Source organism: Phyllostomus discolor, chromosome 4 (assembly GCF_004126475.2).
Source record: "Phyllostomus discolor isolate MPI-MPIP mPhyDis1 chromosome 4, mPhyDis1.pri.v3, whole genome shotgun sequence".
Taxonomy (NCBI): domain Eukaryota; kingdom Metazoa; phylum Chordata; class Mammalia; order Chiroptera; family Phyllostomidae; genus Phyllostomus; species Phyllostomus discolor.
The window spans coordinates 204,883,427-204,896,703 of NC_040906.2; the positions used below are offsets into that span (position 1 = coordinate 204,883,427).

General features: G+C 54.6%; 1 protein-coding gene across 1 annotated transcript in view; it reads left to right on the forward strand.

The window, feature by feature from the left end:
- The first annotated feature begins 3,627 nt into the window (after window positions 1-3,627).
- The window catches only part of IGF2R (insulin like growth factor 2 receptor), a 98,184-nt gene continuing 88,534 nt past the window's right edge, over window positions 3,628-13,277 (forward strand). The window contains exon 1 of the mRNA XM_028509663.2: window positions 3,628-3,960. Coding sequence (XP_028365464.1) covers window positions 3,809-3,960 — 152 coding nt within the window. The 5' untranslated portion in view covers window positions 3,628-3,808. The remainder of the gene's footprint in view (window positions 3,961-13,277) is intronic.

The following is a 13,277-nucleotide window of genomic DNA, read 5'->3' on the forward strand; positions in this document are numbered from 1 at the left end:
CTCATGTGCAATTTTTACCCAAAGTTTTTCCAATGGTCCCCAAGTGTCCCTTACCCCTTCCTTGTTGCCTTGCATTTTGTCGTCTTGTCTTACTCTCCTTTAGGACAAGACAGTGTCTCTCAGACCTCAGTGTGGGGGCCTCTCCTGGAGTCTCGGAGTCAGCAGGCCGGGGTGGAGCACGGGAACCGGCATTTGTCAGGAGCCGTGGGTGCTGCCCCAGCTGCTGGTCCAGGGACCGCTCTTTGCAAACCTCTGAGCTGGAGGAGAGGTTACACACTTTTGCTGCAGAAGCCAGATGTTGAAATACTTGACGCTCTGCGGGCTCTGTTGCAACTCGGACCAGCCCTCCCAGACAAAAGCGGCCGCAAAGACAATGCCTGTGCCCATGGGTGTGGCCGTGTCCTGGTGACACTTGACTTACAAAACAGCCGCCTGTGCAGACTTGGCTCTCGGCCTGGTGTTCGCTGCCCTGACCTGGGACAGTACCCCTGCGTTTCCTTTGTGCGGAGGAGGGGGGGCGGGGGCGTGTCTTTCAGAGCATTGGCGTTTTTGAATTGTCCAGTTCAGTTTTCTTACAGAGTATGCTACAGTCTGGGTTCGATCGTTTCGCTCTGGTTAGATTTCGGTTCTATGTTGGCAAGAATGCCACATAAGAGATATTTTGTGCTGAAGGCAGAGTTGTGAAAGACTTTGAAAGGGGCCCAATATATTGGGTAACTTCAATGGAGAGCTGGGCATTGTCTGGTCACTCTCTGGGTCATCCCGCTTCACAGAGCTTTGTGCCTCTCACTGTCTCTGAGCTGCTTTACAACGCTGCAGCCTTTAGACGGCCAACGGCCTCGTCTGCGATTCTTCTCTTCAGAAACGTACACGGTCTCCATCGGACAGGACACACAGTTGACTTTGGACCTATGGATCTTGACCGGTCTTCTGTCTATTAGGCGTCCCGAAGTACACAAGTACGCATTGGATTCTCTTTAGAGTCTACTTGGAACCAGTTGTAACATGCTACTGGTTCTTACGTTAATTAACGAGTTACATAGTATCTTTGACACACGTTCATCTCACACCTGCCTTCTAAGTCATGATTATACCCTTTTCAATGTTATCCTTTAGCAGTATTGCTCATGGCATCACTCTAGGAAACAGAAAGTCTTGTTTTTTTTTGTTTTTTTTTTTTACAATACTGGTGATATTAATTTCAATCATTTGATTAAGGTGGTTCTACCATGCCTGTCCACTGTAAAGATATATGCATATTTCCCCTTTATTTTTCTCAAAATATACCTCGAGACAAAGTGAATATTCCAGTTTGCAATAGTTTCCCACTCGGTGGTTTGGGAATCCGCTGTAGGTCTCGACCGAATCAAGGGTCACCTTGGAATGGACACTACGAACCTGAAGGGGCGCAGAACCAGCCACCTGGACACAGGTTCCTGGGGGGCATGTGCTGTTTTGAGCTGAAGGCCATCAAGACCCGGTAGACTCAAGAAAAACCTTTATCTCCGAAAGATAAAGCCTGTCTGAAAGAATTTAGACCGGGGGCCTGGCTTAGCCCGAGAGCTATTAGCAGAGATAACTTTAATCTGAGAGACCTACCTGCAGCTCAGGGCAAATATCTGCTTATCCAGCTCCCGCCTTCTCGGGTCTTGTGACTCGCCCCCCTCTCCTCGGAGGCCCCGGGCCCCGTCCCAAGTCTGAGCTCAGGATGGCACATGAGCTCCCACTGTCTGACCTCTGGGTCTCCTAGTTTCTCGGCCTTTGATATGGATGAAGTTAACATTGTTTTTCTCCTATTAATCTGTTTTATGTCCATTTACTTAGACCAGCCAAAGAACCTAGAAGGGTAGAAGAAAATGTTCTTACCTGGGTAAATCCTTTCTTCATCCCCCCCCCCGCCCCCCCCCGTCGGACCTCTGAGCCCCGCCTGGGAGGCCTGCACTTTCCTTTCTTGGGCTGTGTTACCCTTGGGCCCTACGGCACAGTTGCTAAGTAAGCCGCAGGCGCTGGGGCTGTCTGGCATGGGCTTAAACCCTGGCTGTTTCACTTACCAGCTTCATGACCTGAAAGTCATTTTATCACTTTGTGCCTGTTTCCTTATTTATAAAATGGTGCAATAAAGATAACTCTCTTACAGGATTGCCGGAGGATTAAATGAGCTAAATGAGAGCACCAGTGTGCTGCATGGCACATAATTACCTGCTCAGTAAGTGTTAACTATTATTGAGTCATGGTTATTTGTAGGTGTTTGAATCCCAGCTTTGCCACAACTCAAAATGTCTTTGGGTAAGTTACTTAACATTCTATGCCTCCCACCCTCATCTGTAACAAGGTTCCCATCTCATAGATTTCTGGCTTCAAGATTGTTACTTGCTAGCAGTGTCTGGTAGGGAGCAAGCATGAAAAAAGGACGAGCTGTTACCATTGTGATTATTCTGTACATTTTATTTGCTGTAGGAGAGGGGATACTGAACGCAAGCCTTTTCACTTTCACTGTGCCTGGCTTAGAGACCTCACAAGGTATGGAGTCACAAAATTTTGGGTGGGCCAAAAATTTGGTTTAGTTTTTTCCCCCGACCATGGCTCTAGTAGTGCTTAGCTGTCTTTTTACTTCATTCGAAACAATTTTCTTACATTGTGCTGTGACAGCTGTTGTATCAGTGCGTGTTAACCGCCCCTCCCAAAATTAGTGAATTTTTGTGCAGCCATTTTGACATTGAAGATGGAAGAAGATATGCAACATTTTCAGCATATTATGCTTTATTGTTTCAGGAAAGGTAAAAATGCAACCGAAACACACACACAAAGAGATTTGTGCTGTGACTGATCAAATGTGTCAGAAGTGGTTTGCAAAGTTTCTTGGTGATCCTTTGCTGTGGGGCTGTCTTATGCATTGGAAGATGTTTAGCAGCACCCCTGGCCTCTACCCACTAGAACCCAATCGTGTGAGACAGCCGACATCCTCAAAATATCCAAATCAATCAAGTTATTGGTGAAAATGAAAAAATGTGTCTTTCCTTTTGTGGGAAAACAACTAAACAGACTTTTTGGTCAACCCCATACGCAAATAGAGGAATTAACAAAGACTTGTTGCGTGACACTCGCTTGAAAGCTACACTTTTGCTTCTTGTATAGTTCACGGTCCTGTATTTGTGCCTCCTCCCCCTTTGGAGGAAGCAGACACCCGGGAAATAATGCTCCCACAGGAGGCTGTGAGAGGCGCCGCCGGGCAAAGGTTGGGAAGCCCCCGGCAGGGCTCCGCGATGGACCGGCAGGATCCAAAGTCCCACGGCCGTGCCGTGCAGTGCCGCTCACGGCTGGGCAAGCGGGGCCTCTCCTGTCTCCTCCCTGTTCGTCCAAGCAGGGAGATGGTTGTGCCAAGTTGGGAAGCGCCCGCCCAGCAACTCAGAGAAACTGAGGCCCGGCCGGGTCCCCGAGCCGGGTCGCCCACGACACCTGCGCCGGAGCACCCCCGCCGCGTGGCTTCCTACCCCGCGCGTGGGGCGCTCACGTGACCACGCCTGGGCGGAGTCCGGCGGGTGGGGATCACCTGAACAAGGGAGTCACGTGAGCGGGGCGGGGGAGGGGGCGGTGCCGGGCGGCGGTCACGTGACGCGGTTCCGGGGCCGCCGCCGCAGCCGCCGCCGAGCCCAGCCGAGCCGCGCGCCCCTCGGGCTCTCACTCCGCTCCCGCTCTTCTCGCGCTCCGCTCCGCCTCCACCCTGGCGGCGCGACTATGTCCCGGGCGCGGCCCCCGGCAGCCGCTCGCCGCTAGTCCCGCGCCTGCCGCGCAGCCCGGGCCCGGGGCGATGGGGGCCGCCGCCGGCCGGAGGAGCGCCCACCTGGGGCCCGCGCCCGCCGGTCGCCCGCTGGGCTCCCTGTTCTTGCTGCAGCTGCTGCTGCTCGTCTGCGCCCCGGGGGCCGCGAGGGCCGAGGGCGCCGAGTTTCCCGAGCTGTGCAGGTGGGTGGCCCGCCCGGGCGCAGGCTTCGCTCGTGGTGTCCCCGGTGCACAGCGGGGCTGGGCGGGGGGCGGGGGCGCTTGGGGGAAAGGACTGGGGTCCCGGAGTCGCTTCCAGCCCAAGCTTGGGTTCCCCCCCTCCCGGGATGGAAAGTTGCCCGCGTGGTGGTGAAGGGAGAGACACCGAAGGAGGGGAGGGGACGCGCGCGCGCGCACGGGCGGGGGCGCGGGGTGGGGGGCGCGGGTCGCGCGGCGTCCTGGCGCTGGCCTGGGGGCTGCTGCCCGGCCACTTGTGGCTGTCACTAAGTCCTGAGTTGCTTTGTGTGCGAGCGGCGGCTGCCGCGCGACCCGTCCGGGTGACACGCTGCGGAAACCCTCACGCCCAGCGCTTGCCCTCTCGCAGCGGCGCGCCTGCGAAAGTTGGAGGACGCAGGAACTACAGCTTTGCTTTGTTCCCGCTCCACGTTTCCTCCAAGTTCCACCGGCGAGGCTCGCCGAGGCCGCTGAGCGTGAGAAGGCTCACCCGCACAGATGGCCTGGGAGGTGGGGTTTTGGTTTCATTTACTGATTGAGTTCCTCCCCGTGGGTTTTTCCATTTTTTCTTTAAGTAGAATTTACACAGAAAGTGGGTTTTTTTTTTGTTCGAGGAATTTGGGATGGTCATTCTGTGTTGGCTTTCAAGACTTCACCCCTCGCTTCTCTGAGCCTAACTTCCTGTCTGGTGGCTCACATGATGTCATTGTCTCATGTGGATCATTCTAGTGGAGTCTTGCTCTGGGGACCCTGATTGTACAGTCGCTGGTCCCATCCAGAGCTTTTAGTTTTCTGCCAGGGCGAGGAATCCTGGGGCTGGGGGACTGCCTATGCCGAGAATTTTCTTCCCAACCTTTGGACTATTTAGGATAATGGAAAAGTAAGCTTAAAAAAACAAACAAACCCAACTTTGGTATAAAGGAAGCAGGATGGAAAGTTCAGTAAGGCTCGTGAGCAGTCCACAGTCCCTCCTGGCACTAGCAACTTACTGCTCAGAATAACGTGAAGTTGTGCCCAACTTGAGCTGAACTTGGAGTTTGTGGTGAGCTTAAGGGAGTCCTTCTTCTTCCCCTGTATCACACATGGTTTTATTAGCACTGCCCCTCCCATTCAGAATTTAGAGAAATTATTACGCCGAAGCGGGTAAGGCCGAGCTCACAGAAGAAAGTCTTTGGAAACACCCATACTCTTTCTTCTCCCTCTTTGTAGGGGGAGGGCTGCGGGAGGGAGACTTCACTGCACTCGGTTTGCAGGCCAGTTAGCTGCCCCCAGATGCACAGTTAGCTACTGAGGCCTGCAGTTTACACAAGGTCCGGCGGCAGCAGCCGACATGGTAAGAAGTCTCGAAGTCTCGGAATAATGGCTGCTGCGGCCAACCTTATCACTCAGAAATTCACCCAGTTGGGCTGGCGACGTTCAAGTCCTGCGCTTGTGAGCGAATTGGAATTTATTTGTTAACAGTTAAGGTTAAAGTTGACCTCCAGGGCAGACCCATACTGTGTGACTCGTGTGGGGGAGGGTGTCTTACTTTTGCTTTAGTTTAGCCACGGCAGCAGCCAGCAGCAGCGGCGGCCTGGACCTGCCGCATTCCTCATTAACCTCATCTCCAGGCGGAACCCGGGCTCTGGGTTTGGTAGAAAGTGGCCTTTGAAGCTTTAAATACTTCTCCCCATTGTCATGTAGGGGGGCATCACTTAGCACGTGCTGAAGCCCTCTGAAAGGTGATCTGCTAGTGTGACAAATGTGCCCCCTCCTCCGGCCTGAAGATATCTCTCGGGTTGGTGTGTTTGCTTGTGCTCGGGACAGCACCTCCCCCCCCCCGCCCCCCGTCGGGTCAGAGGGCTCGCACGCACCTCCCCCTTGTCCGTTCCTGCTCTGCGCCTTCCCACGGGGGCCTTTCCAGAGCCGTGTTCATCGCTCCTTTCCACCCAGTACCTGCCACGTGAGAGGTTCTTCCCGTGTGTTCCTGTTTTAAATGGATAACTTGGCCTCGATACCTGTTCAAACATTTTTTTGGGGGGTGTGTGTGTGTACGTGTGTGTCAAAAATCTGTATTTTTTGAGATAATGCTGGCTCAAAGTCCCTTAGCTCGAGCACACATGCGAAGAGTGGGAATGTGAACTGATCATTTTTTTTTTTGTAAAGAAAATCCCGGATGAAAAGTTCTCTGAGACATCACCGAAGCAGGACGTGTCAGGCTGCCGCCTCAGTCCGTCGTTCCTGGGCGTCCATTTGGCTGAAATGTGAACGGCTCACCCCTGCCGTCAGCGGGAGTGGGGAGAGTCAGCTTCGCAAGTGTCACCATTTGTTCGCGCTGCTTTATCTACGGCGGCGGCAGCCCCGGTGTACGCACGGTGCACGCCAGATGCTCGTCCGTGGGTCGTTTTCTTTTCTTTTTTTAACATTCTTTTTTTTTTTTTAAGGTTTTACTTATTTATTTGTAGAGAGGAAAGGGGGAGAGAGAGAGAAAGAGAGAAACATCAATGTGTGGTTGTTGGGGGCCGTGGCCTGCAACCCAGGCATGTGCCCTGACTGGGAATCGAACCTGTGATGCCTGGTTCGCAGCCCGAGCTCAATCCACTGAGCTACGCCAGCCAGGGCCCGTTGGTCGTTTTCCACTGGCATTGTCTCAGTCAGTGTGGTTTGGTGCCCAGGGCGGTCCGCAGAAACCCCTCATCCAGGCTGCAGGTTTGGGGTGCCTGGGTACTGCCCAGCTGTATAACTAGAGTCCAAACAGGAACTCCTCATCGCTTCCCAAACATGGAGCTGGAGTCCTGGGGGCACAGCCTTGCCCCTAGAACCTTAGAGGGGCTTTTCCTCCGCAGTCCTTCAGGACCAGCTGCAGGGAAGTCCGGGTCTGCTGCAGGGGTCCCCCGGTGGGGGCAGGCCTTTGGGGTGAGCAGCAGCCCTGACCGCTGCTGGGGCAAGGGGGCCGGGCAGGGGTGTGGTGCCTGGCACCAGCAGTCGCTGGGAGGAACGGCTCCAGCAGCAGCTTGAACCACATTCACGTCTGTGGGGAGCACGGGCCGCTGCTAGCTGTGCATGGGAGAGCAGGGGAGACCCAGGCAAGTTTCCCAAAGTGCATCTGGCTCCACGTGGCACTTATTTAAAGCGCTTGTTCCTTGGAGCAACTCGGTTCTATTTCCTAGGCGTCACGAGGACGGTGCCAGGTGGGCGCTGTGTGTGGAGGAGGCGGGTGATTCTTACCCACTCAGCTCTTTCTCGGGGGGCGGCGTGCCAGTGAAAAGAACGTGTTTCCCTGAGGCCAGCGTGACCGGCCTTGGGGCTGGCACGGCACAGAGGTCTTGAGGCCGAAGCAGCGCTGTGCTGGTGAGGAATGTCAGTGAGTGTCCCTGGGCCGGGGCGAGGGACAGGAGAGCGGCAGGGGCAGAGGCCAGGCTGTGTGCAGAGTCCCCACAAGTGACCCCAGTGCCCTGCTTGGCTCATTGCTGGGTGATGTGCACTTTCTAAAACACTGTCTCTCACACACAAAGGGTTCGCTCCCACCCTTTATTTAGGTGTTAACATCCTTAATGAGTGAGGCTTAGCAGTTTGTACCAGTTATAAAACAATGCATTGGGCTGGCTTGATTTAAGCGGTTAAGTACTTTACAATTTATTCAGAGCAAGTCCCTCCCCCCCTCCCCCAATTGTTTGGGTATAAATCCTGGAACTTTTTATTACATCGAGGACAAGAGGATAATGAAGCCAGCTGGGAGTTGAGGTTGGTTTAGTTGCTGTCTCTAGATTTTTTTTTCCCCCCCTGCAATTTTTTTTTCCAGAGGAACAATGCTTATATGCTTAATTTGGGCCACATGTTAAACTTGGCCCCCATCCATTTGTGTGTGTACATTTCTTGCAACAATAAGTGTGTAGAAGTCCAGGGTTGTTAATTACGGATACATTAGACCACATGCGTTCATTCTTAGAACGACCTCCTGACCAGATCCCAGGCAGCGCGTTCCTGATTGGGCTTCGCATCTCGTACCGGCGTTCCACAGAGGAATCTTCAAAAGCTGGGGTGGAGAAAATGATGCGGGTGTTCTCATCCGTGTTTTGATCTTGGCATGTAAGGACCGAGTTGTGCAGGGCAGAGGGGGGGTTCAACAGGGTCCCGGGACTGGAGCGAGAGGCAGAAAGAAGCTCGTCCCTTCGCAGGTGCTGTTCTGCTCTTCCTTCTCGGTGCCGCCCGTGTCCCCGCTGGTCCTGAGTGGGGTGTGGCTCGGGGGAGGTGGCTCAGACTGGGCACGCTCACGGGACCTCTGTGGTCTCCTCACAGCCGACTGCTGACCAGTGAGGGACAGAGGCCTGAGTCTGTGCCCAGTGTCTCCCCGCCCTTAGTCCTGGCAAGGTGACACAGGCTTCCTTGACTGTGCAGGTTGTTGTGAAGCCTTTCTGACGCCCAGGGGGGAACTGGGAGGGGCCGGAGCCGGAACGGACACACCTCCGGTGGAATGTCACACTGGGATCCCAGAAGATCGCGTTGCCCTTGGCCTTGGTCGCTCTTGCCAGGGAAGGAGCTGCCACGAACACCCTCCTCCCTTGTTTGTGTGAACTTGAAATAATGTCATCTTAGTTTTGATTCTTGTTTTTGAACCAAGAGTAACCTACATGTTACTTGCTTTTGGCTATTACGAATAAAGCCGTTGTGAATATTTGTGTACCAGATTTTGTGTGGACATGTGCCTTCCTTTTTTGTGGGGGTGGGGAGCAAAGGAGCATTTAACTTGATGGGAGCCGTCAAACCGTGTTCAGAAGTGGTTGTCCAGTTTGCGTTCCCACCAGCAGCCTGCGAGGGACCCATATGTACCTCGTCTGCCAACACTTGATGCTATCAGTCTTTGTAATTGTAGCCTTTCTTAGGGGTTCGCCGTGGCGTCTCTGTGTGGTTTTAATTTTCATATCCCTGCTGACTCAGGATGTTGAGTATTTTTTTTTCTTACATTTATTGTGATGCCTGACGGTGCCGAACATCGTTCACGAGGCATATTGGCTGTTTGGACGCCTTTTGTAGTGTCTGTTAAAAACAGTGTTTTGCACTGCAGCCTTTAAAATTTTTTTAGGGAGGGGGGTCACCTTACTGGGTTTTAAGAATTTTTTTTTTAAAGATTTTATTTATTTATTTTTAGAGAGGGAAGGGAGGGAGAGAGAGAGAGGAACATCAATGTGTGGTTGCTGGGGGTCATGGCCTGCAACCCAGGCAGGTACCCTGGCTGGGAATCGAACCTGCGACACTTTGGTTCGCAGCCTGCACTCAATCCACTGAGCTACGCCAGCCAGGGCAGTTTTAAGAATTCTTTATGTATTCTGGGTACACATCCTTTCTTAGGTATATGTAATGAGTATTTTTCCCCATCTTTGACTTGCCCCCTTTCATTTTCTTAATATATTCTTTGAAAAAAAAAATAAATTTTGGTGAACTCCATTTGATGTTTTTTTAAATGGTGTGTGCTTTTCGTAGCCTAAGACGTGTTTGCCAATCCCGAGCTTCCCCAGCCTCAGCACTGTTAACGCTTGGGCTAGACGAGTCTTTGCGGTGGCGGCCGCCCTGTGCGCATGGTGGGGTGTTGAGAAGCACCCCTGGCTTATGCCCACTGGGTGCCGGGAGTACCCCCCACCCCCAAACTCCAGCTGTAACAAGCAAAAATGGCTTCACAGTTTCCAAGGCCTCCCGGGCCGGGCAACAAAATCACCTCCCGCTGAGAGTCATGGACGGACTCGACGGTCCAGTGGGTTTTTCTCCTATGATTCTTTCTAGAAGTTTTATCAATTTAACTTTCTGTTTAGCCCTAGAATCAATTTTTTTTTGAGTTAATTTTTCCCTACGAGGTGAGGAAAGGGTGCAGTTTTATTCGTGAAGACATCTAGTTCTGTTTACTCATATTTTCTGTAGGGTGCTCGCAGCTGTTCCCAAGGGTGACTGGGCGGTAATTTTCTTGGCTGTGCTGTTCTTGGCTGGCTTGGGTATCAAGCATGTGTTTGCTTTGTGGGGAGAGCTGGGTAGGTTTTCGTGTTTCACAGGCTGTGCAGCAGTTTTAGGACGGGATCGACATTTTCTCTTCCTGAAATTTTGGTGGAACTCCCCAGTGCGGCTCTGTGGAGGTGGAGCATGGGGGTGGGGTGGGGGGGGTGTGTGGATTCTAGTTCCAGTTTTATCTGCTTTAGCCATTCAGGTTGTCTGCCTCGTCTCGAGCCAATTTCTGCAGCCTGTGTTTTCCTAGAAAATTTGTGGCTGTAATTATGTGTTCACATGCAAATATGTAGCATGCTCCTTTTGTACTTTTGAAATACTTTTCACATCTGTAGGTACATTTTAAAAATTCCTGATCTTTATTGATACATTTTCCCCTTCCTAGTCATATTTACTAAAGAGTCTCTTACCTTTTGTAATCTGGACAAAAGATCTAGGATTTTGTTTGGCTCCCTGTCTCTATCCCCATTTCTTTCTGGTTTTATTAATTCCCACTCTCCGTTACTGACGGCTGTGTGCCGTTTCTTTTCCTAGTTTGAGATGAATTTAAAACTGTGTTTCTTTGTTCTGAGGACCCTACCACTCCTGGGTTTCCGATACACAGTTTTTTAATCCTTCAGTTCTGAGTGTTTCCTTCTTGGACCCAGAAGTTCTAACTGCTTCAGCTTCCTGGGCTAGTCACTAGCTTCTGAGAGCACGTTCCCCCAGGTAAATGGATTTTCCCCCTACCGTGGTCCTCCGTTGTTGTGGTAGAATTGACTGACGTTTCTTTCCCCTGTGGCCTAGCACCTGGTCAGGCGGAGGGCGTCCTGTGTGTTTGGAAAGACGCTCTGTCTCTGGGTCAGAGTTTCTAGTTTCCCTTACTGGGCCGCCTGGCCTGCCCTAGCGTGTTCCTTGTCCTGCTCCGTCCGTGTCGCCTACTTGGCGTCCGGCTGCCGCTCTGGACCGCGCCCCAGAGAGTGTCTCGGGTCCCGTCCCCAAGCTCAGCGGGTCTCCTGTTCCCCAGCTCTTCAGCCTCTCTGTTGCCTTTTTATTTTTTGTTTCACGAGGTTTCCCCCAGGGGATGTGCGTTCACCGCTGCACTTCTTTCCTCAAGGGCGGCCCTCGGCGAGGCAGTGACGGCCTGCTCTGGTCGCTCTTGTCGTCCCCACCCCTTGGGCCCAGGTTCCCACGTGTGGGCAGCTGCGGTCTGGCCTTTCGGGGTGCTGGTGCCCCGGGGCCACTCCCCCTGGCCCCGAGCTGCCTGTCCTTGAGCAGCGGCTGTGCGGGATCACGTGGCAGCAGCTGCTGGAGCTTGGCTCGACGCCGTTTTTGGGGAGGCCCAGGGTGGGCAGGGCGTTCCTCTGGCTGGTGGCTCTGTGACTAGCTTTCGAGTCCTAGGTGCTTTGCCGCCCTCCCCAAGACGACCCCCAGCCTGTTGCTGCCAGGAGACAGCTGCTGGGCCCCTGGCTGCAGCGGGAGCCGGAGTGTGGCTGTGCCACTCACTCCTCTCCTCGGGACCTCATTCCTTTCTCCAGAGAGGGGGGGGGCCCTGACTCAGGATGTTGCTGTCCTGGGTTTGCAGGCACACTCTTCCCTTCACTCGTTGTGGGGCCTCCGGCGAGTTGGTGGTCCCCGGGGGTCTCGGTTTCCTTCTGTGTGCGGTCACGCTGTCCGGGCGGGTAGGAGAGCTGGAGCGCTGCTCGGTGGCTGGCCCAGCTTCAGCGTTCCATGAGTGGTGAGGGTGGCAGAGACCGCTTTTTCTTTGTAAGGGGGGGGGTGCTGCTGTGTTAGCTCGGAGATGCTTTTCGCTTGTCACTCCGTACCCAGGTTCCCATCAGTGCCGGGGGGCTTCTGCCTCAACCAGAGAGCGTTTCTTTTGTATCTGGTTTATGCACTGGTGCCCCACGTAAGAACCCCTTGGAGGAAGCAGCGCTTCCATCATTTAAGAAAGTTTGAAACCCACGGGACGGCGTGATTCTCAGGCTTCATTTTGCATCCAGAGCTCTGTGGTTTCGAGGTATGCGTCCTCCAGGATTCCTGCAGTTGCGAGTAGCAGAAAGCCCAGCTCCGATTGCCTCCAACAAGGAGGAGCTTGAGGATGGGAGGTGTGGGGTTTGGGCGGGCGCCAGGTGCCATATGTCGGGCGGCCTGGGGCCCTTCCCTGCCGATTTCTTGGCCCCGTCCTCCTTCCTGTTGTGGCTGCTGCAGTTCTGCCGGAGCCGAGAAGTCCCAGCCGGCTTCTGCCCGGGCCTCGGTGGTCAGAAGGGGCTCCCGCCCTCCCGGTCCTTGCCCGGTGGGAGCAGGGGCTGAGAATGCGGCCCGACGGGGTGGCTGAAGTCCGCTGCGCTGCCCGGCAGCCGTGGGCCGCAGGCCCCGGGGCTGGAGGTGGTGCCCGGAGCTTCGCGCCCCGCTCCCCAGCGTGCGTTAGGCAGCACCGAGGCAGGCTCCCAGAATCCTCCACGCTGGGGGAGCCCTGGGCCCTCCAGGTCCCGGGAAGCTTGCCCTTCAGATCAGCTAGCAATCTTTGGTGGCATTTTCCTTTTCGTTGTGTGCTTTTAGATCCCCCGGGGCAGCGTGCGTCGGGTGGGGGGGAGGGGGGCAGCCTCCCCAGGCCAGGAAGCAGATTCCTTCACGTCCTTGTCTTTCTGCTCCTCGGGGCCAGGGAGAGTTGGGGGAGGCAGAGAGGGTGAGTCTTCGTCTCTGATTCGTTCTGGCGCACAGAGGGAGCAGGGACAGATCAGGGAACGTGGGAACAGTGGAAAGTGGCCTTGGAAATGCGGTTGCCCGTGGGCGTGCTGGGAGGGACGTGTAGGAGCTGCCTCCCAAGCAGAGCCTGGTACGCGCTGTCTGTGCGAGGCTTGCACACGCGTGGAGGGCTCGGTCGGGAGCGGGACTGCTGGGGTTCGGCCGTGCCTGAGAGTAACTTTTTGGGATCCCTAGTTTGTCTCTACTCTAACCCAGTTAGACATTGTACTCTAAACCACTCAGACATTCCGAAACACTGTTTTCTACTGAAAGCAGCACCTCCCCGCCCCGCCCCGCCCCAGCAGCCCCAGCTGCTCACCCCTGGCCTTTGAACAGAAACCCAAACCACCGGCGTGGAAGGGCCGGAGATGTGGGTTCCTAGAAGTGACGAGGGTGCCGCGCACTGAGTCACCCTCGGGCCCCTCCGGGGCCCCGCCCCCTGCCGCCTGCTGTGGGCGAGTTACCACAGACGACGTGAGAAGCCAGCAGGCTCGCTCCTCTGTCTCTTTACAGGTGGCCCCGGAGGAGGCAGCGGGTTCACGGCTTCGGTCGACGTTCTGGGGGGGCGGGGCCGCTCTGTGTGGGGTGCA